Source organism: Zootoca vivipara, chromosome 3 (assembly GCF_963506605.1).
Source record: "Zootoca vivipara chromosome 3, rZooViv1.1, whole genome shotgun sequence".
In the NCBI taxonomy this organism is placed as follows: Eukaryota; Metazoa; Chordata; class Lepidosauria; order Squamata; family Lacertidae; genus Zootoca; species Zootoca vivipara.
Window position 1 is genome coordinate 80,273,004 of NC_083278.1, and position 25,686 is coordinate 80,298,689.

Here is a 25,686-nt window from a genome sequence, read left to right on the forward strand (position 1 = left end):
TTTCACACACCCTCCCCCATTTCTCCTGCAGCTGCCTGTGCTTCCTCCTACACTGTTCCTTGGAGTTAGTCAAATCTTCTGGAGCAGATATTTCTTGGCAGAGATGGAGACACACAGTGGGAAAGGAAGGCAGGTATTTTTTGCTGACTCACTCTTCCACTTATGGAAGCCTTCACTGGATCAAATAATCTACTGTGATTGAAGGGACACAATTGGATACAGTCCATAATCTATAAATTCATAACTTCCAAGACCTAATTTCTGTGGGGAAATGCCACATTCTAGGGTACTGTGCTCCAAACCTGGGACTACTTATTTTTCTTCATTAAAATTGAAGGTGATGTTACTTTTGGGAGTCCACTAGGTCTGTTAGCAATGACACTGATTGGACTAGGAAACTCCAGCATATCCTCAGTGTATTAATGACATGATTAGCAATCATGCTGTATGGCATTTAAAATTAAATACCAGGTGTAAGTTTAATCCTTCTCTCCCCAGCCACAGTCTATGAAACCATTCCTCCCACTGTGACAATTAGCTTTAGAAAAAGAACTATTACTGTACAATTTGAGTATTATTATTCAAGCTACTTACTATTCTGTTCTTCTCCAAGAGCTACCAGTGTTTCAAGAACTTTGATTCCTTCCTGAACTGCTAAAAGTTCCATTTTGTTGTTTGGGCGGTTGATCTCTACACTTTTCAGTTTCTCAACCATTATTGGTGCCAGTGAATGGATATATGGGGTTGAGAGGGCTCGATTGGTGTGTTGGAATACAGAAAGTAGAAGCTGGTAGCACTTGGCTTGAACCTAATCACAATAAAAAATATTGCTGTGTTAGTTTATAGTTGGTAGTGAAACCATCACAATGTTAATAATGGTTCCTGAAAGAAAAGTGAAAACAAGGCAATTCAAATGGTCAAGAAATACTGTTACTTGGTCATTATGTCCTCGGTCATTTCATCTGTTTAATAAACAGTATCTGTCATGGTACAAACTCTGGAACTACACAGAGTGCAAATAATTTGGGATAATTGATTTTGTTCCATATTTGAAAATCACAGTTCAAGACATGGTAAAACTTCATTTACTGCTGAGGATTCAGTTAGTAACACAGCAAGTTTTGTAAGAAAGCATAGCTAGTATAAAGTGAATCCCTGTCTTTTCGAGTAAGATGGTAGCTTAGGTTTGTTAAAATGTTACACCACATTAACCAATCTTGAACCAGAAGCCAAAACAGAAATGTTTTTTATGTTAATATATGGCTATACATAGGTTGAGTTGTGTAAATGAAGTCCCACTTGCAAACATCTTACATGCACGGGGGAATTAGACTACATGTAGGGGTTTTTTTAACTGCACAAATGGTAGCTTTAGGGAGAGTGAACTTTTAATTAATGCTGGGTCATTGGGGCAAAAATGGAATACTCACCCAAGGATCAGATGAGTTCAGTGCCATTTTGAATCTGTTCATGCAGCCATTCTGTAATGACTGCACTCCAATTATTTCTGTGCTTGCAGACCAAAGGAAAAGTGCAATAGCTGTAAGCATGCTGACTTCATCCACAATAGGCCTTGAGGCCTCTGAAAAAAATCCAGTAAAAACTGGCTGAGAGCTTATACTAAAACGGTTTTGAAATAGGCAAAATGAAACTGCTCAGTTACAAAGTAAGAAAATACTGGAAAATAAACATAATATTTCTGATTTAAATAGTAATGATATTTTATTGCACAACCCTTTCAGCCTAGTTTTTTTGTGGTTAAAACAACCACCACCCTATGATATAACATGGAAGTGGTTTGTACTTGATATGTTTCTGAAAAGCAGATCCACATGAGATTTTAAAAACTACATTCCACAGACATATGCAACATACAGAATGACTCACAATAACATAATTGTTAAAAATATTGATATATTTAATAATCCAGTATACCTGTTTGTTCTGATTTTTTATTGTTATTAAAAATATGCAACACACATTTATTTTGTCAAATTAGTCCCCTTTTGTTAATAAAAGAGCTGAATTGCTCATGTATCCTAATACTTATGCCGTATATGGAGAAGTTCAAACTCAACAAACATAGGGTTTTTAAGGCATTAAAGGAGGATGCTGGGCTCTACAAAGAAGCACTAATACATCAAAGAAGATTTGGACACCCCCATGTGCATCTTTATTCCTTTCTCTTTTAATTCTATAGATCTAACAGAAATAGCAATGTGATTATTGAAATAAGTACACCAGTTCTGGTTCCTATGAGAAGAACAAGAGTTTGGATTTGATATCCCACTTTATCACTACCCGAAGGAGTCTCAAAGGGGCTAACAATCTCCTCTCCCCTCCTCCCCCACAACAGACACCCTGTGAGGTGGGTGGGGCTGAGAGACTTCAGAGAAGTGTGACTAGCCCAAGGTCACCCAGCAGCTGCATGTGGAGGAGCGGGGACGCGAACCCAGTTCCCCAGATTATGAGTCTACCGCTCTTAACCACTACACCACACTGGCTTTCCCTTTTGCTTATTTTTTCAGTAGCTGTGTTTGTATGCAAATTACCTGGCTGAGAGTATTCCAAGATTGAGGCCAGGGTGCTGCGGATAAGATTTGTCCACTGTTTGTGTATTTCTTCATTCATTGTCATTGGAAGAGTTACAATATTTTTCAATCCTTGAAGTGCTGCGGAGACTGGCGGTGGGACATGGTTTCCTGTTGTTTTCACTGCAGTATCTTTTAACACTTGAGTTAATAGAAACAGGACTGTGGGCAAAATTGTCATGCATCCTGAAAGATAAAACATATTTACTTGCACACAAGTGTAAGAACAAAATGCTACACCATAGGCATGATCCATAGTGCTATATTCTATGTAGCATTTCACATGAGCAAGTACGGCCCACTGTTACACACAAAGCATATCTGAGTCATATAACAGAAAAGCCACTGTAGGCACACAGCTACCTGTGCACTCCAGAACCACTGGATTTTGTTTGTGTGTCCATCCCACACCACGTGTTAAAATACAACATTACACGTGATGCTTCCAATCTGTCCTGGCGCCTTGACTACCATTGTGGAATTAAAGGGAAAGAGAGGCTCATATCAAACCATAGAAGTAAGCATGATTACTATGTTCTACCTCTATTGTTGGAGGCAGCATGCTTCTGAATACCAGTTGATGGGAATCACAAATGGGGAGACTGCTACTGCTACTGCATTCAGCACCTGCTTGCAGGCTTCCTGTGGGCATCTATTTGCCCACTAGATGAACCTCTGACATGACTTCTCTTATGCACTCTATTGCTCTTTCACTTTCCTAGTGAAACTAAAGTATCCTATATACGTATGTCGTTTTGGAAGTAACTATGTCCTAATAGCAGTGACGCGGGTGGCACTGAGGGTTAAACCACAGAGCCTAGGGCTTGCCAATCAGAAGGTCGGCGGTTCGAATTCCCATGACAGGGTGAGCTCCCATTGCTCGGTCCCAGCTCCTGCCAACCTAGCAGTTTGAAAGCACGTCAAAGTGCAAGTAGATAAATAGGTACTGCTACACTGGGAAGGTAAACAGCATTTCCGTGTGCTGCTCTGGTTCGCCAGAAGCGACTTAGTCATGCTAGCCACATGACCTGGAAGCTGTACGCCGGCTCCCTCGGCCAATAATGTGAGATGAGCACCGCAACCCCAGAGTCGGTCATGACTAGACCTAATGGTCAGGGGTCGCTTTACCTTATGTCCTAATAGCTGCATTTCCTGATTGTGCATGGATATAATATTAATAGGGACCCAGGTGGCGCTGTGGTTAAACCACTGAGCCTAGGGCTTGCTGATCAGAAGGTCGGCGGTTCAAATTCCTGTGACGGGGTGAGCTCCCGTTGCTTGGTCCCAGCTCCTGCCAACCTAGCAGTTTGAAAGCACATCAAAATGCAAGTAGATAAATAGGAACCGCTATAGCGGGAAGGTAAACGGCGTTTCCATGTGCTGCTCTGGTTCGCCAGAAGCAGCTTTGTCATGCTGGCCACATGACCTGGAAGCTGTCTTCGGACAAACGCCGGCTCCCTCGGCCAATAATGCGAGATGAGCGCGCAACCCCAGAGTCCGTCACGACTGGACCTATTGGTCAGGGGTCCCTTTACCCTTTACCTTTATAATATTAAAATCTGACTCAAAGCTGCATATAATGTTTTCATTTACCAAGTAAGTTCTGGGTGCAGTTTATTGAAATGAATGCGTACAGATTTCAAGAATGTTCTACTGAAGCAAATCTCTGAAGTTTAAAGGTACTCCATAAACTGATGTGCAGTTGGGGTTAAAAAAAAAGGAATGGGAATTCTGTCCCTTCAAGGAACCACGGGGGAAGGGGGAAATTATACTGTGAATCGCCCTGAGATCTTCAGATGATGGGTGGTATACAAATTTAATAAGTAATAGATGTTTTGGACTACAACTCCCATCAGCCTCAGCCAGCACAGTGCTGGTTGGGAAAGGCTGCATTAGAGCCTGTTCTGCTTGTCTGTGCCACCATCATAAACATTTCTCCGAACACTTTCCACATTTTTAAAACAGGTTTCAACCTGTCATGCTTTCCTTTCACTATCCAGGATACACTTTCTGCAAAGCCTACTTGTCCATGCATCTTAAGAAAGATCTACTGCATTACCAGCTGGGGAACAGAGAGTGGGCAGGTCAGACAGAATTCCAATTGTGGCAGCTACAAGACGAGCACTTTCTTCTGGAAGCTGTTGGGTTCTGCTGGAGATATGACTCGGAGAATCTGACATTTTTGTGCTCAAATGTGGCATGTGCCGTACTAGGATAAACATTAGGAGCTCCATGGCAGCAAATACAAGAGATTTTCCTGGCACAAGACCCCCACTTTCTCCTCCTTCGCCCAACATGGTGCTTGTGTCTTTTTCTTTTACATCTTCTTCATCTACAAAATAAGAACATAAAAGGCAGTATGTGTTAAAAATGTGACTATCATACGGAATCCATAAATGCCAATGCAGAAAAGGATTCAAAATAATGCATAATAAATACTGAAAGTGTAAATATAGCCACATAGTATTACAACAATAAAATTGTTTAAAATGTATACATTAATATTTAGTAACTAGACAGCTTCTGTTTACTGTTAGAAACTGTGGGTAGAGAATCAAAGGTGCCACAATTCTGCTTATGCTATCAGCTAAACAACTGAAATAGTGTTAATGCTGTTTCCTTTTACTAATGTAAGGAAATATAGAAATATTTTGATTCTCTTGTGGCATTCAAATGCATGAAAGTATACTAAATGATTCAACTTAGTTTAGGTTTGTTAAGTGTGCAAAATAAAGAATATAAATAGGATGGAAAAGGATACAGTTTGAAATATCCTATCTTCACAAACAAAACTTTGTTCTAATATACCGTACTTCATTATTTCTGAAACCCAAAATTAAGGTAACATATCTTACTCAGAGTGTTTCTTTTTTCTTGTAGATGATCCTGAGCAGCTCTTATGATCTGCTGCACAACACCAGTAACTAGCAGTTGGACTGAAGGAGGATTGCAGGTCAAGAGAAGTCGATGCAGCACACTCAAAAGTTCAACACCAAGGAGCTAGCAAGGAAAAAAAAAGGTTTTTCCCCAAAGTTGCCTATGATCATGAGCTTTCATAATAAAGCTATCCTACATTGCTGTAATCCCTTATAATGTCTCATTTAATCTACATCTGAAAGACTTATTCTGAGCATTTCACCACTTTAAAGAAAGCACTCACCAAATGCATCATTCAGCCAAAGTTAAGCATTTTTATTTCCGATATGCTTAACTTCCTCAGCTAACTTGATTAGATTTTGCCCAAACATTTATTAGGTTCAAACCATTGCACCTGTTTCAGTGTGTCTGAGCTGGCATTTATTGAATAAAAGGTTGAAAGTACAAATTTGGTTCTGTTTTTTCTCATAATTAATATTTAAATTGAGAAAAATCAGGACAAAACATATTAGTCAATGTTAATCAATTAGTCAATTTCACAAACTTTTCCACTCCATGACCAATACATGAAACCTTCATTTAACTGATTGTTCCAGCAATCTGCTTTACTTCCTGCATAATCAGATGGCTATCCTAGCTTGCAGTTACAGACTTCAATAATAATACCTGATCCTCAGCAATGTGGGTTCTAGCACAAGGGGAATCCAATAAAGTGTGCAGAGCTTGTAAACAGGATGTAACATGTTCAACAGGCTCTTCTGGTCGTGGAGAGCAGAGAAACTGTATACTAACACCTGAAAAGCAAAGTATTTTAGATTTTAGACAAAACAGAAGAACATTGACTAGTAAAGGGTTTATTAAAAAAAACTATTATTGCATATTGCTGTGCATACACAAAACACTAGTTTTAATCATTTTTACATGAGATGACTGCGCACAATACTACTGCAGCCATCAGCAAGTCAAGAGTCTTAGGCTGAAACCCAAACACTTAGGCATCCCAAGTTCTGAAAGCTAGAATGCTTCTGTTTCTGGTGCTGTCACAAAGCTAGAGTCCATCAAAATGGGAAATATTGCTACCTGATGATATAAAGTAGTAGTACCACTACAGAATTCTGAAACAACAGCACAACGTATTACCCAAAATCAAATGCATTCGATCTTTGTTTATCTCTTGCAAAGGTTTGGTGGAAGGTGGTGTTCCTGGTGCTGGGTTTAACATAATGGATGTGGCACGTTTCTGTGGATTTGGTATTGCTGCTGACACATCTTCTGTTGATTCAGAAGCATTAAATCCTGTACTATTCAACCACAGTGCAATTGCGTGTAGAATTGGAGTCCATGAATTCCGGTAATGCAGTCTAGCTGTATCAATTGTCTCTGGAGTGTAGAATGCTCCACCTGTCAGGCAAAATATTACACTAGATTTCAGCATGGCGATGGAGGCAGAAAGGAACTGAGTAAAAAGTGCATTATCATTTTAAATATTTTGTTAATATCAACTACACCTTAGAATTTCTGCTAACATGCGTGTGCAAGCTAGGCCCAAACTCACATGCTTATAGAATTCTTCACATGGTGGCTTACTATCAGTGAAGTCAGTCTATCATTCTGACCGTCCCACTGCCAGAAGCATGGCACCCTGGGCTACCGTAGTTCACATATTACAATCCATCACTTGTTCATTTATCCCACCATTTCAGAGATGATTGCAAGAACCAAATTTACTGAAGAACACTATGTTTGAGGTTATGTAGGATGATATGAAAAATCTGTTTGATTTCATTCAGACATTAAAGGTTACTATTTGATTTGGCAAACATGAAAAAACAAACTCGAGATAGCTTCCAAACCATGGTCAGGGAAACCTTCCAACTCTGGCTCAAGAGCTACAGAGTTAAGAAAATTAGGCTTATGCTATGTGCCATGGGAATGTGCTGTTGTGTCTTTTCCTATAAATGACAGCAAAACAAGGGTATGGACAATGTTCAGCCTTCCCAAACTTTGTCTTTTAAAGTTTCTACCCACATGTCAAAACTATTATAATAACTGTATTCTAAACTAAATTAACAGCTTACCATCTGGAGGAAGTTGACTTGCAAATTCTGCTGGTAAAGTCAAAAGAGCATAATCTTTAAGTGCAGCTAACCAGAGGCGGCTGAGAGTAGGCAGCTCTGGTTGCACAAGTGTTATTAAACTGTCTGGCGGCAGTTCATCTACTGTGCTATAATCATCATCATCATCATCACCTCCATTCTTCACTGCTTTCTTTGGTTTAGTTTCTGCTTCTTTTTTAATCTTCATAGCTACTACATACACCTTTAGATAAAAATCCATGCAAAGTATTACAATCATATATAGACAACACAAATAAAGCTTCCCTGTGTGCCATTAAGTGTCATTAATGTAACCCATCCTTAAAATATATGTTTCACTTAAATCCCAGGCACGTTGCACTAATAAAACCCACACCTCTTGATATGGTCACCCAAATTGTATGTTGGAAAGATTAATTCTGCAGCACACTTTCAACCCCATTCTCAAACCCATAAGGTTTAACAAACCCTTTTAAAAAGAAGTATATATCCTCAAGGTGTTGAAAAGTCGTGATCAAGAGAATCACTTTTGTATATTTCAAAGTCCCTGGACAGAGTTCACCTAACGAGTCCTGACTGGAAGCCCTGTGCAAAGACTTCTGCTTGCACAATAGGGCTTTTGCCCCTCTCCTCCCCACTGTATGCTTCCCATGGCTTGGGATGTGTGTGTTGGAAGAACCCCTAGAATTGGCAAGCTGAAATGATTGTGCTAGTGGAACATTTGCCTTAGTGCAATATTGAATTCCTCCAACTGAATATATCCAGTTATAAACAATAAAAAGAGAACTTGGCTGATGGCCTCAGCAACTCTAGGAAATACCACAAAGTAACATGTTAATAAAGTGTCTTATGCAAATATAAAAACCAGCAGAAATACTTAATATAGTTAAAGTATTGTTTCAGCATTTTTTTTACCAGGAAAACTGATTTCATTACCTCCTTCCATTCATCCTGGCAAGTAGTTCACTGTTTTGTTGACATTGTTTTGCTTAGAGGCAAGGGAGGCTGAGATAAGTGACTTATCTAAGATCATACAACAAGTCTACACCTGAGCTAGAATGTTTCCAGTTCTGAATTCAACACTTCACATACTGGATCATGCTAGCTCACATATTATTTTATTTTTATATGCAATGAAATTCTATGTAATAAATCACTTTATGTCTTCATATGTTAACTTCTATGCAGACATTTCAAGTAGCAGCTAGAAACCTTTTCAAATAACCTCAAGATACATTGTCTTGCATTCAAAGTCTGAAGAATATTATTGGAATGTTTACAAACAGCAGCAAGCCAACCTGTATTATATACTCCATTGAGTTACTACATGTAGTTGTGTGTGTTCCATGCAATGTAACAAATAAACAATATATCAGATCAACTGATTTATTCATCTATTGCCTTCCAATCCACAGAAAAGCAAGACTAAGCAACTGCTTTTATATTATTATTTTTAAATATTTACCTCAGCCCAAGCTTTGAGTACTGCCAGTTTTTCCATAGTAGTAGCGCTCTCCCTGTAAAGCTGGCTGGAAGACCCCTTGCCTGTTTGCACTTTGTCCAGTGAAGAGACAAGGAGGTTGTGAACACGGCGAAGATCATTAAGGTCGCTTACTACGCCACTTCCAATCCAGGTGCTACACACCTAAAAATCAATATAAACAGCCAGCTTGCCTTTTAAGAAAGCATTCCTCCACACAGAGAACCAATCAGTCTTGGTCTAGGCTCAAAACTCCACCCAAATATTAAGACCAGAGTGTGAGCTAGAGCTAATTTCCATTTCTCAACCTAGCCCAACTCACCAAAATGTCCCAATCATAAAATGGGAAATTCCAATACAATTGAGGTAAGACAAATCTGCATTGATCAGAGCAGTTTTAAGGAAAAATTAAGAACTTTCAACACAGGAATATTTTCTGACAAATTGTTTTAAGAAACACTTTCATGGTTCTTTTTAATTACAAACATTAATGTGACTGCATTACACAATACTATCTGCAATTCACAACTGGCAAGGTACTATGGGGAACTGAGCCCAAGTGTACCAAATGTAATGAAGGCAAAGGGGGAAAATGGCCAAAAATATAGGCACAAAGTGAACAATAAACTGGGAGGAAATGAATTTTTTCGGCAGTTTTTAAAATGCTTTTTGAAAGTGTGGAGAAACAAAATGGTGAACAGGAGAAAAACAGTGCAACCAAACATGATGGGTGGACCGAGAAGGAACATGATACTGTGTAGATTCAAAGAAACATGAAGTAAACCAGAAAATAAGGCAAACCAGAAAGATCAGACAAAATATAAAACAGAAGTAAAAAGGAAGAAGACAACCAGAAAGACAAGCCTGAAGACAAATAACAAGGGAGCGTAAACACTTGGTGATTGTATTCAATTAAAGCGAGATGCAAACTAGTGCATCATGGGAGCAGCCTACTTCCAAAGCATCCCTTCCTTCCTTGATCAGATGGTGCATCCTAAGCACAGTTTACCTGCTAGCTAAAGGGAAATCCAGTGGTGCTTAATGATCTTCTTCCCTTTATATGACTGAACACAATAAAATAACTTGAAGTCAGATCATGAATTTGCTATATAACTGGATTCCTCATTTTCCTAATAAATCAAGGAATTGTATGCCTCCCCCATACAATCCCGTCCCCAGTGGGCATCCCTGAGTAGATCTTACCAGAAAATGCACATAGGGCAAATACAGCTCAACAATGCAGAGGGTTCACAACCCTTATCTGGCTAGAGATCAAAGGAAGGTGACTTATACCAGGTCAGCTCATTGCACATCGAAACCCAGTATTATCTATTCCGATTGGCAGATGGTTCTTCAGGTTCTTAGGCACAAGTCTTTCACATCACCTCCACAGACCCAGTGCAAGACATTGCACTATCTGAGACTGGCCCAGGGACCCTCTTCTCCTCTCCCACTGCCCCCCTTTTGCCTGCATTTCTGTTCCTGCTCCATGCTCCATTCCTCTCCTCCTCTACGTCTTCTGCTCTTGCACTCCTCGCCACTTCTTGCCCAACTAGCTTGCCCAACTGGCTCAACTCTGAAGAGCTGCAAAACCTAACTATTTACTGCAAAACCTTTAAAAATGCCAGTCCTAAGAGCCAGCATAGGCCTATCTTCATTCACAAGGAGATAAGATGCTTTCTTAATATGATGCACCCTCCCAGGAGTCTTACAATATCCAAAACTAAATGTTTGGATAGTATTCATTTCTCCTTCCACATGACACCTTTTTTTTCTAAAAGCAACCATGTTTTTCTTTGTACCTGGCAAGCTTTTGCTGTAATATCAGAAGGGGTGTCCTGTGAAAAAGCTGGCCTTAAAGCAGCTCCAACCTGTGAGAGAAAGAAAAATTGATGAAACCATGCCCTACACCCACTCTTGTAACAGGAATTTAGACACTGCATTAATTAACCTTTGCAGCTAATTAACCTTTGTTGTTGTTGTTGTTGTTTAGTCGTTTAGTCGTGTCCGACTCTTCGTGACCCCATGGACCATAGCACGCCAGGCACTCCTGTCTTGCACTGCCTCCCGCAATTTGGTCAAACTCATGTTCGTAGCTTCGAGAACACTGTCCAACCATCTTGTCCTCTGTCGTCCCCTTCTCCTAGTGCCCTCAATCTTTCCCAACATCAGGGTCTTTTCCAAGGATTCTTCTCTTCTCATGAGGTGGCCAAAGTATTGGAGCCTGAGCTAATAAATCAAGGAATTGTATGCCTCCCCCATACAATCCCGTCCCCAGTGGGCATCCCTGAGTAGATCTTACCAGAAGTAAGAGTAGATCTTACAATTAACCTTTGTAGCTGTCATAATTATATGACAGACACTATTAATCATTTTTTTCAGTGGAAAAAGACATCTAATTTTAGAAGCAAATGTGTCTCCAAAGAAGTCACATGTTTCGTTTTGCAATTTGCTATGGCAAATAATGCTGACTGTGGTAACATTATAAATCATGGAGAAAGGGAGTCAATTGCTCACCACCATTCAGGCTGACCTAGCCATGGCTACTGACTCAACTTCTATGACTTTCCAAATGCGAATTGGTAGGTTGAGAAGATTAAAACGGGGAGCTGTAAATCTTCACATATAATGAGCCTAGACCTGTATGAGAGCTTCATGCATGCCTACAGAGCACCTGTGACAAACAGGATCTTTTCATGCCCATCAAAAGCAAGATGATTCTCAGCTGGGATACATTTTGTTTCACAACTGATTTTTTGCAATGGCATAAGCACATAGATAAGCTTACATTAGCCTGATACTGCTCTAGAATCACATGGCCTGGAAACTCTGGTTCAGGAACTGCTGCAAATTTCTTGATAATGTCTTCAAGTGCTTGGAGACCAGCCATTCGCAACTGGTTGCTGTGGTCAGTTGCCGCCATAAATGCCATGCGAATAAGATCAGAGAGGTGAAGAACTAGAAGGTCATCTGAAAAGAGACACAAGAAAAAGCAGAAGTTTCAAAAGTCATCTGTTGATCAAACTTACACACATCTTTCACCCCAAAGAACTACATTATAAAATACACATATTATATAGTCTAAGCAAAGCAAAACAGAAAAAAATGAGCAAAAGTACAGTACCACCTTAAGAGCTAATATCTCTCATGAATTCTGAACTATCCTTCTTAAAATAGGATTTGAAATGATAACAACATTGCATCTACGGAAAATCTAAACTGCAGTTAACAAATTCACAGTGCCTATTGTTTACAACAGAGCATGTGATCACTTCTAAGGTTCACCCATTGGATATTTTAGATTAAAGGAACAATTCATTCACACAAGAAACAAAAGCTTAATTCAGACCATAAACAGATCTATTGAAAGAATGCCAGGAGGCACACACACACACACACACACACACACACACACACTTATTCAATGTTAAACTGAATTTGCATAGGATTTTGCAGATAATTCTATTGCCATTTAATTGAATCTGAAAGAAATCATCAATACAAGGAGTCAGTGGAATGACCTATTTCAATATGCAGGCTTTAAAAGCAATAATCAAAATTTCCAACATTATTTTCATCTAAACTGTAAAATGTGCCTAACTTTTTTAGAATTCTTTTACAATCCATATTATCAATAGTAGCCTATCTGATGCTTCTGAAACACCCACAAGCAGGATTTGAAGTAAACTGCTTTGCTTGCAACCCGCTGCTGTACCTCCTTGCTTTTGCCACCCAGGAAAAGGTATTAAGAGGCATACCACCTCCGAATCTGGACATATAAGTCAGCAATCACTTCCAGGATGTTTTACCCATAATTTCCCATTATTTCTGAACCAGGAACCTATGCTTACTGGACTTAGACTAAACCATGAACTGTAACCAACTTCAAACTGTGGTTTCAGACCCTAGTTTCATCCAAATCTGGTAAGTATAGTTTCCTGGTTCAGATAACAGGGAATGGTTAATTCACCCTAGATATCTTCAATTACACATTGGGAGGAGGAAATGAAATAAGAGATCAGAGATCAGAAGGGCATATGCACAAGACACATACATAATACACCAATATAACTATGTCAAAACATATTTGGCCAATGGAAGGAGCCGCGTCATCATGATGTACCAACTGAAGCTTCCCTTCCAGATATTTACAAGAGTAGCCACAGCCTATGCCCACAACAGCAGCTTAGCTTTCAGGTTACAAACTGCTTTTCCCGTTGACTCTTCTGTTTTCCTACCAGTATTTATTTAAATGATTTCCATTTATTTAAATTAGAATAAAAGTGGTTTACAACCTAGCTTAAAACATCACATAAAGCATAACAAAATGTCAAAATAAAATATTGCACATGAAAATCAAATACAAAATTCTCAAACATAAAAAATTACAGACTAAAAATATATACAAAAATACAACAAACCCCTACAAAACAGCAGCATTAGCAACCACACAAATGACTGAAATAGAAGCTGCTCCTACACTCCCCCACAGCAACATATCTCAAATACATTCTTAGCAACCATCCACATACAAACATACCTCATGCATTCCCACCAACCATATAGATAATGCACAGCTTATCCCTAACTATTTATTACAAAGTGAACATCTGGTCTACAAGAATACATGACTGTATTAAGCATAGTTTACAACCAGCTCATTCACCTACTAGGGCAATGCAGTACTGTAGAAACAGCAATATAACCACTCCCAAACCACTCCATCTCTCACCCAGTTAGGACCAAACTAGAATTAAGCAACTTTGAAACACAGAAGCATTACAACTCAGTCTCTTACTCTGGGCAGCGAATATATAATTCCTGTTGCCACCCTATGATACATTACTTACATTCTCCTACTGAGCACATTCAACAGTACAAAATAAAACATGGTGATGCCTTCACAGCAACCTCAGAAAGGTCTGCACTTCCTTGGCCCTCCTATCTCAGTCTGTGGGCTGGAATGCAAGTCAATTAGCAGCAGCTGTTTCCACTCTCCTCCTCCTCTGGAAATATCAGCAGCATCCTGGCTGACAAGGCAACCATGAGCAGAGAGAGCAGAAAGACAGAATGGACTTTTCCCTGCCCCAGGACCCCTCAACAGAAACAACAGGCAAAAGGTAAAGCAAGAAAATGTCACAATGAAAAGGCACAACGGTTTTTCACAGACTAATAGTCATTCCAACTGTCTCTTAATTGCCGATCTTAGAAAAAAATGATAACTGGACAAAAAAAATGCCTCTGCTCATAAAAATGCCAGAATCAATGGATTGTTAACACTTAGCCTCTCTGTGTGAGTGCAAACATGTCTACATCCACAGGAAAAAGTCACCTGAAACCTAAACATGGACAACAAACACACACTGAATCCCTGATCAGAGATGAGGCTCATTAAGGGACCTTGAGTTTTCAACTGTCTCCCTTATAGGATTTTATTAGAGTAGAATCAGATAAGGGGCTATAGTTACCTATAATTAACTACTGTAGTTATTCTAGAGAAGAAACACATAGAGAAAAAGACACCAGTCTCTCTTACTTTTAGGATTTCTGAGTTTGGCAGAACGGGCAAGAGCTAGATCAAAGTGGGCTTTATTTGCATTTTCACAGAGCATAATAATTCGACACAGGCAATCAGCAGCAAAAACTCGAGTAGCCCAGCGAGGAGCTACAGAAGGCTTTGTTTTGTCTTCTTCACCCAGTGTAGTAAACATCATATCATCATCCATTTCATCTTTTTTCTCTGAATCTTCATCTTTTTCACCTCCCAAAGGAGCTGTAGTGGTCATATCTGCAAAATAAGAAAGGATCCATTATTTATTTAAAACATTTTTATCCCAGTTAAAAAAGCATAACAAAACCTTTCCATAGGACTTTTTTTTACAGAAAAAATACCAAACTAGTTCAACAGTACTAAAAAACAATAAACAATAGTTAAATTTAGTTAAGAGTAGACCCACTGAAAATCAGCGGACATATCAATTTAATTCAGTCCAATATCAGAGTAGCAAAGTTTTTATTCTTGCATTGGGGAAAACTGACACTAGGTAACAAATGCAAGAAATAACAGTGGGAAACTTGTTGAACTATCATTCTTTTCACAATCAAGCCCAGAAACATTTTGGTATTTTACAGCAAAAAATTATTTCTCTAAAGAGACATAGTAAGAAATGCATGCTTACACCTCAAAAATGATGAAGATGGCGCTTTGAAGTCAATCTAGCAAGACAATATCAGGGCCTTTTAAAACATATGTAAAGTCTCACCACAATTCTTTTAGTCTATGATACAAATATTTGCAGGGCACTATATTTACAAGAAAATATTTAGCAAGAATTTAGAATGATTCCATAGCACTGTTTAATACAAGCTACCGGTAACAAAATTCAGGAGACGTCAATAGCCCAATTCATACCCTGGCTCCAAGCAGAAACATCTATTTGAAATGTTCCTAGAAGAAATGTTCCTAGAAGAAACTGGGATCAACAGATCAATAACTCAAGAGTTCTTTCATTTGCATATTAGTACCTCATAAATAACCCTCTGAAGACAGTTTTATCAACACACCAAGCACCTCCTAAGCTACTTATAAAACACTGTAGCAGTGACTTTCTAATATGCTTCAGGCTCCACTGAAATTATGAGGCACTTGTGTATTAGTGAAAACACAAATCAGCACCTAAATAAAATTTTAAAGGCTGACCTTTACAGCCTGGGAAAAATAGCTTCCAATAACACATCATTCCAGACGGATGTGACCTCAGTTAGATTACTGTGCATCTAGTCCTTACAGCGTGTTCCAGTGGCCTTATCGGGGGTCACTAGAGCATGAATAGAAGGGTTCAATTTTGTTAGGTGGGGGTGTAGCAGTTGGTGCACCAGTCATAGCTGGAAAAAGGCACTCCTCATCACTGACGTGACCTATGCATCTAACAAGACCTAACATGAGTTCGACCAAACTGCGGGAGGCAGTGGAAGACAGGAGTGCCTGGCATGCTCTGGTCCATGGGGTCTTGAAGAGTCGGACACGACTAAATGACTAAACAACAACAACAACCCAAAAGATGAATATTAGACATTGGAAAATGGTTGTTGCAAGATGTCTAACAATGTTTTCTTCAGTAGAGGCTGGACCATGACTTCCTTTAATGCCATAGGCATACTTGATTGAAAAGTCTGCTAAATAAAAAGCTTCTAAAGGAATTACAAGAGTCAATATAATTTACATCAGGCTTCCCCAGACTTCGGCCCTCCAGATGTTTTGGACTACAATTCCCATCTTCCCCAACCACTGGTCCTGTTAGCTAGGGATCATGGGAGTTGTAGGCCAAAACATATGGAGGGCCGCAGTTTGGGGGTGCCTGATTTACATAGTCATTTTCAGATACTTACCGCTGGATGCTGCAAGGACATCCTTACATAACATCAGCCAGTGAGAGAGCTTTTCTACTGCCAAAGATGAAAGCATATGTCCCAAGGTATCATGAATATCAGAGCACAACTTCCGATCAGTCTCCCGATCTAGCATTCCAAAAAGGACTCCCTCAAGTCCAGTCTCTGTGATATTGATTCCCTGATGTCGGCCATGAATATCCCTCCGGGAGCCTACTCCTGGAGCAAAAGAATTCATATCTGCAAAACAGATGGTAAAGGCATTTTACATTAACAGGATTTTTTCCCTTCAAAATAGCAACTTGAGATTTTTCTAAAAAGTCTATGCCTCCATATGATCCAAATAACTAACACAATGACATCTGCGTTAAAATGCAGTACTTAATATGATAAAACACCAACAATGCAGAAACTAATGTGTTAGTAGTCTAGAGAAGTATATGGCATAGTTTTGGACTTTAGAGAACCTCCCCTGAACTAAAGCTAATGTTATATCTCTATGTTTTAAGCAGGAATGGAAAACCACAGCCAAGTGGGGCTTTCCAGTCTATCTGGCCAACACTCCCAATACCATACCCCACACTCCTCAGACCACCTCCCTGAGTGTTTTTGCTTGTCTGGAATGTGAACTTGAACTCTAATGATGCCTATTGCTTGTCTGGATGGACAATAGAGAGGGGTATGCAAGCATGTGCAGAAACTTGCCTACTGTACAAAGGTAAACTTTATCTTAATCTGCCTACTTTTGCCTGAAAAGGGTTCCCCATACCTGGTCTAGAATGTATTCTGCTATCTCCAATCCAGTGGAAGATCAATTGTATGATGTGAATTGAAAGGTATTGAAGAACAGTCCCAATCAGACAAAACACAAATATAAAATTAATTTATGAAGAATTAGTAGGAGCACACCAAATCTCCCTCTAATTCCTTTTATACAATACTATAAATGTTCCTTACACTGTACAGAGCAATTTGGCAAAAAGGCCAGTCCCTGCCCTGTGAAAAGTAGGGAAGGGAAAAGCAGTATCAACGGGCGACAAACAAGTTCAGCTGCGCATACTTCAGCTTAGTTTCAACTGTGGAAAATCTTAAGATATAAAGGTCAGATTCCCTGGAAATTATCTGATACCAGTATAAGTAACCTATGTATGTAATGCCATGTAATGCTGTTTAAACACACCTGCCTGTCCAAAGTTGTTGCATATTCCATCAAATTATTTATATAAAATAAAGTGCTCCATATTTGGGCAACTTATTCAAATCCTTTTAAAAGGGTTAAATAAATTAACATATACATGAATTAGTCCAACTCAAAAAAGTTATTGATGGCGGACAGTAGAAAAAATGTCACCCAATCAAAAACTGTATCACTACATACTTAGGACATAAGACAGAGGTAGCTAACTTGTGACCCTTCAGATGAAGTTGTGCTCCAGCTCTCATCAATCCCAGCAAGCATGGCCAATGATGGGAGCTGCAGTAAAGCATTATCTGGAAGGCCAAAGGTTAGCCACCCGAATGTAAGGGGGGAAGGGAAGGGAAGCTTTCTGCAAACTTAGAACAAAGGCACCTCTAGCCTTGTCCTGTCAAGTATAATTTACAATGGGCCTTGAGCTCAGTTCTTGAAGCTTTTAGGCAGACATCTTTCCCAGCTCTGCTACACAGAATCAAGACAATTCAAAATGCTGGGGATCCAATCTGGCCATCATATGTGGAAAGTGTGCACTTTCATAGTCTACCATGGGAGAAAAACTGTCAAAAGTGAATACTTTATTATGAAACAAATTTATATCATTTTTATGAAGTCGGACAACATGCGGGTGAAAATATAGTTCAGGAAATGCACTTCAAAAGTTTACAGCATTAGCTGTTTTCATTTGGTCTTTAGGAAAGTAAACATGCAAAGCAAAACTTACTCATCCCATTATTTTCTTTGTCTCCAGCATTCTTGGCTAAACTCATGGCATATTCACACACTTCTGCTGCTTCTCTCTGAGCAAGCTGCCTCAGACATGCTACTGCAGCCCGACGAAGTAGAAGATGGGAGCTGCATAGGTGAACCTGCAACCACAGTCATAAATCAGCAATCAAACTTGCTGGGTGACTTGAAAGAACCCATAGGTACTGTTGCTTAATTAAAATTAGCTACTCAGTAAACCAATATTTTTATTAATTGAAAAAGTACAGTGGTACCTCGACATCTGAACAACTCGCCTTCCGAAGGTTTCGACTTCCAAAGTCGACAAACCCGGAAGTCTTTTCACCCCGTGCACGTTCTGCGCCTGTGCAGAAGTGGCGTGCGCGGTCAGCGCATGCACAGAAGCGCAAAAATCACGCTTCGCGCATGCACAAAACGGGCGCTTCGACAACCGAAAACCTCGACTTACGAAGAGCGCTGTGGAACAGATCGCCTTTGTAAGTTGAGGTAGCACTGTACATGAATCAATTAAAATAGCAGTTTAGCATATTGTGGGTTTCCTACAGGCATCTGGTTCACCATTGTGAACACCAAATGTTGGACTAGATGGGCCACTGGCCTGATCCAGCAGGCTCTTCTTATGTTCACATGAAACCAAATACACATTTCAATATGATGATTGCTGCGAAAAGGGGGCTTGGGGTCTCTGTGTTTGTGCATATTACTTGGATCATTTGGCGGCGTGGTAGTGGCTCGGATGGCTTCTAGGTGATTGCCACAGCAAGCTATGGAGTATAGTAGAAGCAACCTTTGTTCAAGAAACTCTGGCTTGTGGCTGCACAAGGCTGAAAGTCTTTATAAGGGCAGAAATTTGTCTATCTGCCTGGACTCTAGACCATGGACAACAGAAATGCTGACACGGCCTTCATGAAACTAAGACAATGCATCTGATGGTTAAGTTCTACCTCCACTGTCAGAGCAAGCACACTGGCTTGCCCCTACAAATGAGGGGGCCATGGGGCATACTGACATCACTTGTGCATGCCGTGGGGCATGCCAAGGTCATGACACGTACTGACGTGTTATGCCTCCTTGAAAATTTTTTTGGGCCCTTGCTGCCTCGCAGTTGGTGCCTGTTACATTGGATCATTGAAAGCTGCCTTGTACTGAGTCAGACCAACAGACCATCTATCTCTGTGATTGGCTGTGGTTCTCCAGCATTTCAGGCAATGGTCTCTCCCAACCCTACAGATGACTGTACCCTGGATGTTCCCCCTGCAAAGCATGCACTCTACCACTAAGCCACAGCCCATCCCCTAAAATGTCTCTTTATGATGCCATAGCTGTGCCCTTGCACCCATAGAGTGATGCTTTCAGAGATGCACTCTTTATGACCAGAGATTCACCAGAGTTCAAGTGTAGGCACTTGTCTGTTTTGACTAGTGCGTGCATATCCACTCGCCCTCAATAATGCCTTCATGCATTATTTTGAACACATGAATAGGGTTAGTATTTTACCATCATCTGATCTGAATGATGCTATCAGCTGCTAAGAACAGTACTGCTCTATGAAGAAAACCAACAAAGAGCAGCTGAAGTTCACATGATATGTTATCAACAGCTTCCACTATCGAGTGCAAACTGCTGTTTATAGCAAACTTAAATATGCTTTAGAGACAAAGTCAAACATTTATGGTAAATATTTTCTTCCTAATGAAGAAATGTTTTAAACTGTGACCTGCCTTGGCTGCCTGGCTGAAAGGCAGCATATGAATGCAATTAATAAATAAAAGAAAGAAGTACATCTATTTATCGTTTCATAAGAATCATATAACTTTACAGTATTTGATTCCCTCCCCCTCTTCTACCTCCTCCACTCATCTCCCCTAATACTCATGGGAGAAATGGCAATGTGATCTGTAGTTGCTAGGTTGAAAGCTTTATTGTTATTAGTTATTGCTATTTTGTGAGACTACAGCTGATTATAATTGAATGACCTGTCCGTTTCTGTATTTATGTTCTTGAAAATTTGCAATAAAACCTGTATTATTATTTTTAGAGTTTAACTATTTGGTTGGACCATGGCTATTTAAGAAGCCACAGTAGTTCAGAGAAAGGGTTAAGGCGTGAAGAAGGTTGTGTGTTCTCCACTACTAGAGAATACAATTGATTATTCTGACAAACATTTCTCACCCACCCACCCCCAAGTATCAGACTATATAAATGTTATAGTACTGAAACATAAATGAGAGGCATAGCTTATACTCACACAAAGGCTGGGAACGAGACTGGAGAGGTTAACATGTCGTGGTGCAAACATGTGAAGTTGCTGGAGGCAGGAAATGGCAGCTGCCTGAACAAGAGAGTCTGAATGATCTTGTGTAATTGCACATCCCACCAGACATGAGGAGCGGATGGTGGAAATGGTAGCTCCATTACCTATCAAATTTAAAGTTATCAAATCAACTTCTAAAATATCTACACAATTTTCTATTTCAGTCACAATTCCATGGATGCATTTAATTTTCTATCTTGTCACTTGCCTCAAAATGTAATATACACCAAGGCTATAAGCTTTAATTGCTTGATTATAGGGCATAGGTCTCACAAAGTAGATGATGATGATGATGATGATGATGATAATAATAATATCCCCAACTATATAAAAGACAAAACACCAACATTCCCGAAACAGCAGCATGAAAACTGCAGCCCAGTCACAAATAAAAATGTTAAGAAAAGAGCAGCTGAGACTCCAACAAATAAAAATATAATAAAAAAAGAGAAAGTTGGAAAAAAACCATAAATCGAAGCCAAGGGAGCCTTATAGCACACCTACAGTATCTGCACATTATTGCTGGTTGTCCCTGTTAGACCAGAAGGTAAAAGGTAAAGGTAAAGGACCCCGGATGGTTAAGTCCAGTCAAAGGTGACTCTGGGGTTGCGGCACTCATCTCGTTTTTCAGGCTGAGGAAGCCAGCATTTGTCCACAGACAGCTTTCTGGGTCATGTGGCCAGCATGACTAACCTACTTCTGGCGCAACAGGACACTGCGAGGAGTGCCAGAGTGCATGGAAATGTCATTTACCTTCCCACCACAGCGGTACCTATTTATCTACTTGCACTGGCATGCATTTAAACTGCTAGATTGGCAGGAGCTGGGACAGAGCAACAGAAGCTCACCCCATCATGCGGATTTGAACCACCAACCTTCCGATCAGCAAGACCAAGAGGCTCAGTGGTTTAGACCACACAGTGCCACCAGCAGTGCTGTCAACTTTCCCTTTTTTGTGGGAAATTCCCTTATTCAGCACCCTTACTTTCATATCCAGGAGTTGACAACCCCATAGGATTCCTTATCTTCAAATCCGGGGGTTGACAGCTATGGCAACCAGCTACATTAGGATTCACACCAGCAACCAGAATGGCCTCAGGCAGAAGATATAAAATGGAGAGAGACTGGAACAGGACTAAAGCCACAATCCTAACCACACTTGCCTGGGAGTAAGCCCCGCTGAACTCAATAGGACTGACTTCTGAGTAAACATGAATAGGATTTTGCTTTAAGGCTGCAATCTTAGGTATCTTTGTTTGGAAGTTGAAAAAAGTTGGATTTATTTTTTAAAATGTGTAATATAACTTGCACGCAACTTAACTGGAGTATTACGGCCCTCACTTTTATTGTTTTGTACACTAACCTTGCAGCTCCGGGCCAACCGTTGTTATTATAGCACCTAGACATCGACCCAAACATTGGTGTACTTCTGTATGTGATGGAGGCACTGTCAAAAGTAGTGTGAGAACCAAAGACAGAGTAGGCTCTACATATCCACGGTACATTGGTCCACTAGAGTCCACTATTAAAGCAAGTGAATGAAGAGACCATGTCTGGAAGAATAATTAACAGGTTAGTCATATACCTTTGGCACAGTTCACTAAGACTTTGGTAGGGTATGGTTGCCACTTTAGCACAGTGGTTCCCAGTCTTCATCACATTCTCTCTCTCTCTGGCTTGGAAAAGTAACTCTGAAGCCCCACTTTTTGACTATTATTAAGGAAATCGAAGCACAGACCCTGCTCATGTCACACAGAACTAAAAAGGGAGGAAGCAGAGCCATCAGGGCCCACAACATGGTTTAAGGTTTCTGTGAAGTGGACCACCAGCACTAACGTTAATGAAACACTAACAAATAGTGGGCATACCCAAATTATAAAGTCATTTTTATTCCCCGAGACTTCAGTAGTTTGATAATGGGGGGTTTCACCCACAGCAACAGTATTAAAATTTATCTATTAACAAGCTGTTAGTATTTATTTATTTTTTATCATAATGCTTTTACTCTAAGTGTTATAATTTTCAGGACAGACTTTACCAAAGGTGTCATGGGCTTTGAAGACACTCGAACTCAGGATGCAAGGGAGAAACGTGCTAGGAGGAAGGCACGCTTGGCAAATCCACACCGTGATCAACTCCCGCCCGGAAACCAATGCCCCCACTGTGGAAGGATGTGTGGATCCAGAATTGGCCCCCACAGTCACTTACAGACTCGTTGTTAAAACTGTGTTTATGGAAGACAATCTTACTCGACTACGAGTGATTGCCAAAGAAGAAGATGATAATTTTCAGGCTCCCCCATACTGAAATAAGCATGTGTGACTTCTAAGTATGCCCACTTGAAGAAAGATTTGAGAATTCCATGGTAGGGAAATGAAGTAGAATGCTATCAGTTAATTCAGTTGGAACAGAGAGTGCACAATACAAGATTTAGCAGACTGAATCCAAGCAGGTTTGACCTTGGTGAAGGAAGGAAGCTATAAGGGGATTATTAAGGGTGAAAAGCACTTTGTCCAGTTACTTGTCCAGTCTCCCAATTCAGGCATTTAGAAGAGCATTCTATTTTGCAAGATTGTTTAGAACATATGAAAGGGAGGGGCACAAAATGATCATATATGTTACCTAGAGCTCATTAGAGAAACAGTTGAACAGAAAGTAATAGAGAAATAAACTATGGCTGGGTTGTGCGTACTACCTGCTTAGAGTACCGGTAGTGCTTACAGAGAAACATTTTCAGATTGTTTACCAAATAGGTAGCAAGGCTATTTATAACTGAAAAACGGTTGAAGCAGCAAAACATGGGTGCTTATGCTCAGAAACCCTTGTTTAAAAAAAGTTTGCAGAATTTTATGCCTGATTCTTTTGCCATTCATAATATTGTTAAAAAACATCTGCATACAGAATGAAGCATTAAAAAGTGTATAATGCTTATTATACTGTGCTGAATATTATATATCTGCTTTACCTGGACTTCAGGGGACGTTCCATCTTGTGCCAGTGCTAACAGAATGCTGACACTGGTTTTCAAGTGCTGCCCAGAACCTATTCCTCCAACGTAGCGGTGGAGACAGCCAAGAGCCAAGGAATGGCCTGTTCGTGCTACGACGTCTCTAGCAGATTTCAGCCTATCAAGATTTTGGTAAAGTTTAATTTTTGTTAAATCTGTAGCTAATACCATTTTTGTTGATGTGAAATAAAGGCAAAGAATGCAATACAGCAAGTCCACAACTTACATAAGGGTTACCTCCCAGAGATTGCGCCTAAAGCCAAAATCACATATAGTCAAAACCCACTGGGTTCAATGGCAGGTGGGATTGACAAAGTCATTCTTCCTGGAACCCCACCCATCCCCCCTTTTGCCACATGCATAAAGCTGAATGTGCACAAGTTAAATGTGTACTGTATTATTTTTCAAGATCACATAAAGAGAAAACATTTCAAATGACCAAGATGGGCAAAAGCAATTAGCTCTTTACACTTAAATGCTTACAGTCATGTTACTTCCTTCTTAAGGTATTAAGAACCAAAATTAGAAATTATATGCAGTTTTTAAGCCGTGCACATTTTCATATTTGCATGCATAGCAAAACAAACTATATTCCATAAAAACTATATTCAATATAAAACTATATTCCCCTGTCACACAGGGAAAATAGATGTAGCAAACAAAGTTCTCTTTTTGCTTCAAGCAAAAAGTTCAACGTACTTGTCAAAGCTGTACTGAGCCATTCTGGCAATGAAAGTTGCTTCTCCAACCACTTGTGCCATTCTGCCAAGAGCTTCTCCTGCAGCACATCTCAGAATGGGGTTAGGGTTGTCAAGGGCCCCCATAACTAGCGTCAAGGCAGACTTGCGAACTTCTTCTGGCCCTAAAGTACTTTTATTCTCAGCTAAGCCCTTTAACAGAAGACAACATAAAAAGTTTTACAGATACACACCATATAATACCCATATCCACAACTACTGTTTCTGCAAATGACTTTCCTACATTTCCAGTCAGGGAAAGGTTTAAGCTTTCACACGTTTTGGCAGATGTCACATAACCAGAAGCATAAAAGTGCTCTTCCACTCAAAGTGGGGCTTTTTTGACTTGGTAAAAAGGGCACAACACCTTCAAACTGTAGCATAGGTGATACATCATATTTTGCATGCTATGACTCAGCTCCTGATACATCATTGTGCAAAGTCTTCCACTAAGGATCACATAACAAGTTTATGGAACAGTGTTAATGGACTCCATTTTAAAGTTATCTCTGCACCTCTGATCCTTTGATATGAGGGCACTGATATTAGCGCAATAATAGTGATCAGAAATAAATTTGTATGCATACATTAACATTCTATGCCTCACAACTGCAGCCTTGTTATAGTTACAGTAGGATAGGAAATATATAGCACACAGCAAAAAGACAGCATTATACCTCTTAAAGCAGGTTTACCTTTAATGCACTAAGAACAGCAGTAAAAATATTAAGCTGCACAGCTTGCTGACGAACACCCTTTGCCTGCTTGACACATTCTGCAAAATGATCCAACATCTGTAGCCTGTAAATACATACATTATGAGAAAGATATTCCTTGAAGTAATAGAAAAAGAGCTATAAAACCCACAGGCTCCAAAGGTGATGGCTGTAAGGTGCCTCAGTGTGGCAAATGACTATGCCACAATGTGATATAATGTACTTCAAATTATGTTACCGTGCTTTCAAGCAAAATTTGCTCTTGGACTATTTGTTCATCTAACAGTGCCAACAAACGAATTCACCAGGGAAGCTGCTGGTAGGATTCATAACTAGGCTTGGCAATAACTGTCCCCACTCAAATAATGTGACTTTCCTTCCTCTTTAACATCACCTCAACCCTCTGGAGAAGATTTTGAAGGGTGTGGGATTGCAGGGGAGAGGAAAGAAGGGAGGAGGGGAACTTTACGTTGCGTCAAAACAACAGTAAGTGTTGGATAAAACCCAATATAATGAAGATTGTAAGTCAAAAGATAACAC

The 25,686-nt window shown here is 39.9% G+C and overlaps 1 protein-coding gene across 1 annotated transcript in view; it reads right to left on the reverse strand.

Moving 5' to 3' along the window:
* Positions 1-25,686, reverse strand: part of HEATR5B (HEAT repeat containing 5B) — a 43,594-nt gene that overhangs the window by 1,160 nt on the left and 16,748 nt on the right. The window contains exons 17-35 of the mRNA XM_035108283.2: positions 25,126-25,231; positions 24,393-24,583; positions 23,652-23,811; positions 22,050-22,239; positions 20,621-20,790; positions 18,350-18,494; positions 16,434-16,673; positions 14,581-14,832; positions 11,833-12,014; positions 10,847-10,915; positions 9,030-9,209; positions 7,547-7,787; positions 6,609-6,869; positions 6,135-6,262; positions 5,447-5,591; positions 4,651-4,923; positions 2,553-2,777; positions 1,431-1,582; positions 595-808 (exon numbers count right to left, since the gene is read on the reverse strand). Of these exons, the coding sequence (XP_034964174.1) occupies positions 595-808; positions 1,431-1,582; positions 2,553-2,777; positions 4,651-4,923; positions 5,447-5,591; positions 6,135-6,262; positions 6,609-6,869; positions 7,547-7,787; positions 9,030-9,209; positions 10,847-10,915; positions 11,833-12,014; positions 14,581-14,832; positions 16,434-16,673; positions 18,350-18,494; positions 20,621-20,790; positions 22,050-22,239; positions 23,652-23,811; positions 24,393-24,583; positions 25,126-25,231 (3,524 nt within the window). The remainder of the gene's footprint in view (positions 1-594; positions 809-1,430; positions 1,583-2,552; positions 2,778-4,650; positions 4,924-5,446; positions 5,592-6,134; positions 6,263-6,608; positions 6,870-7,546; positions 7,788-9,029; positions 9,210-10,846; positions 10,916-11,832; positions 12,015-14,580; positions 14,833-16,433; positions 16,674-18,349; positions 18,495-20,620; positions 20,791-22,049; positions 22,240-23,651; positions 23,812-24,392; positions 24,584-25,125; positions 25,232-25,686) is intronic.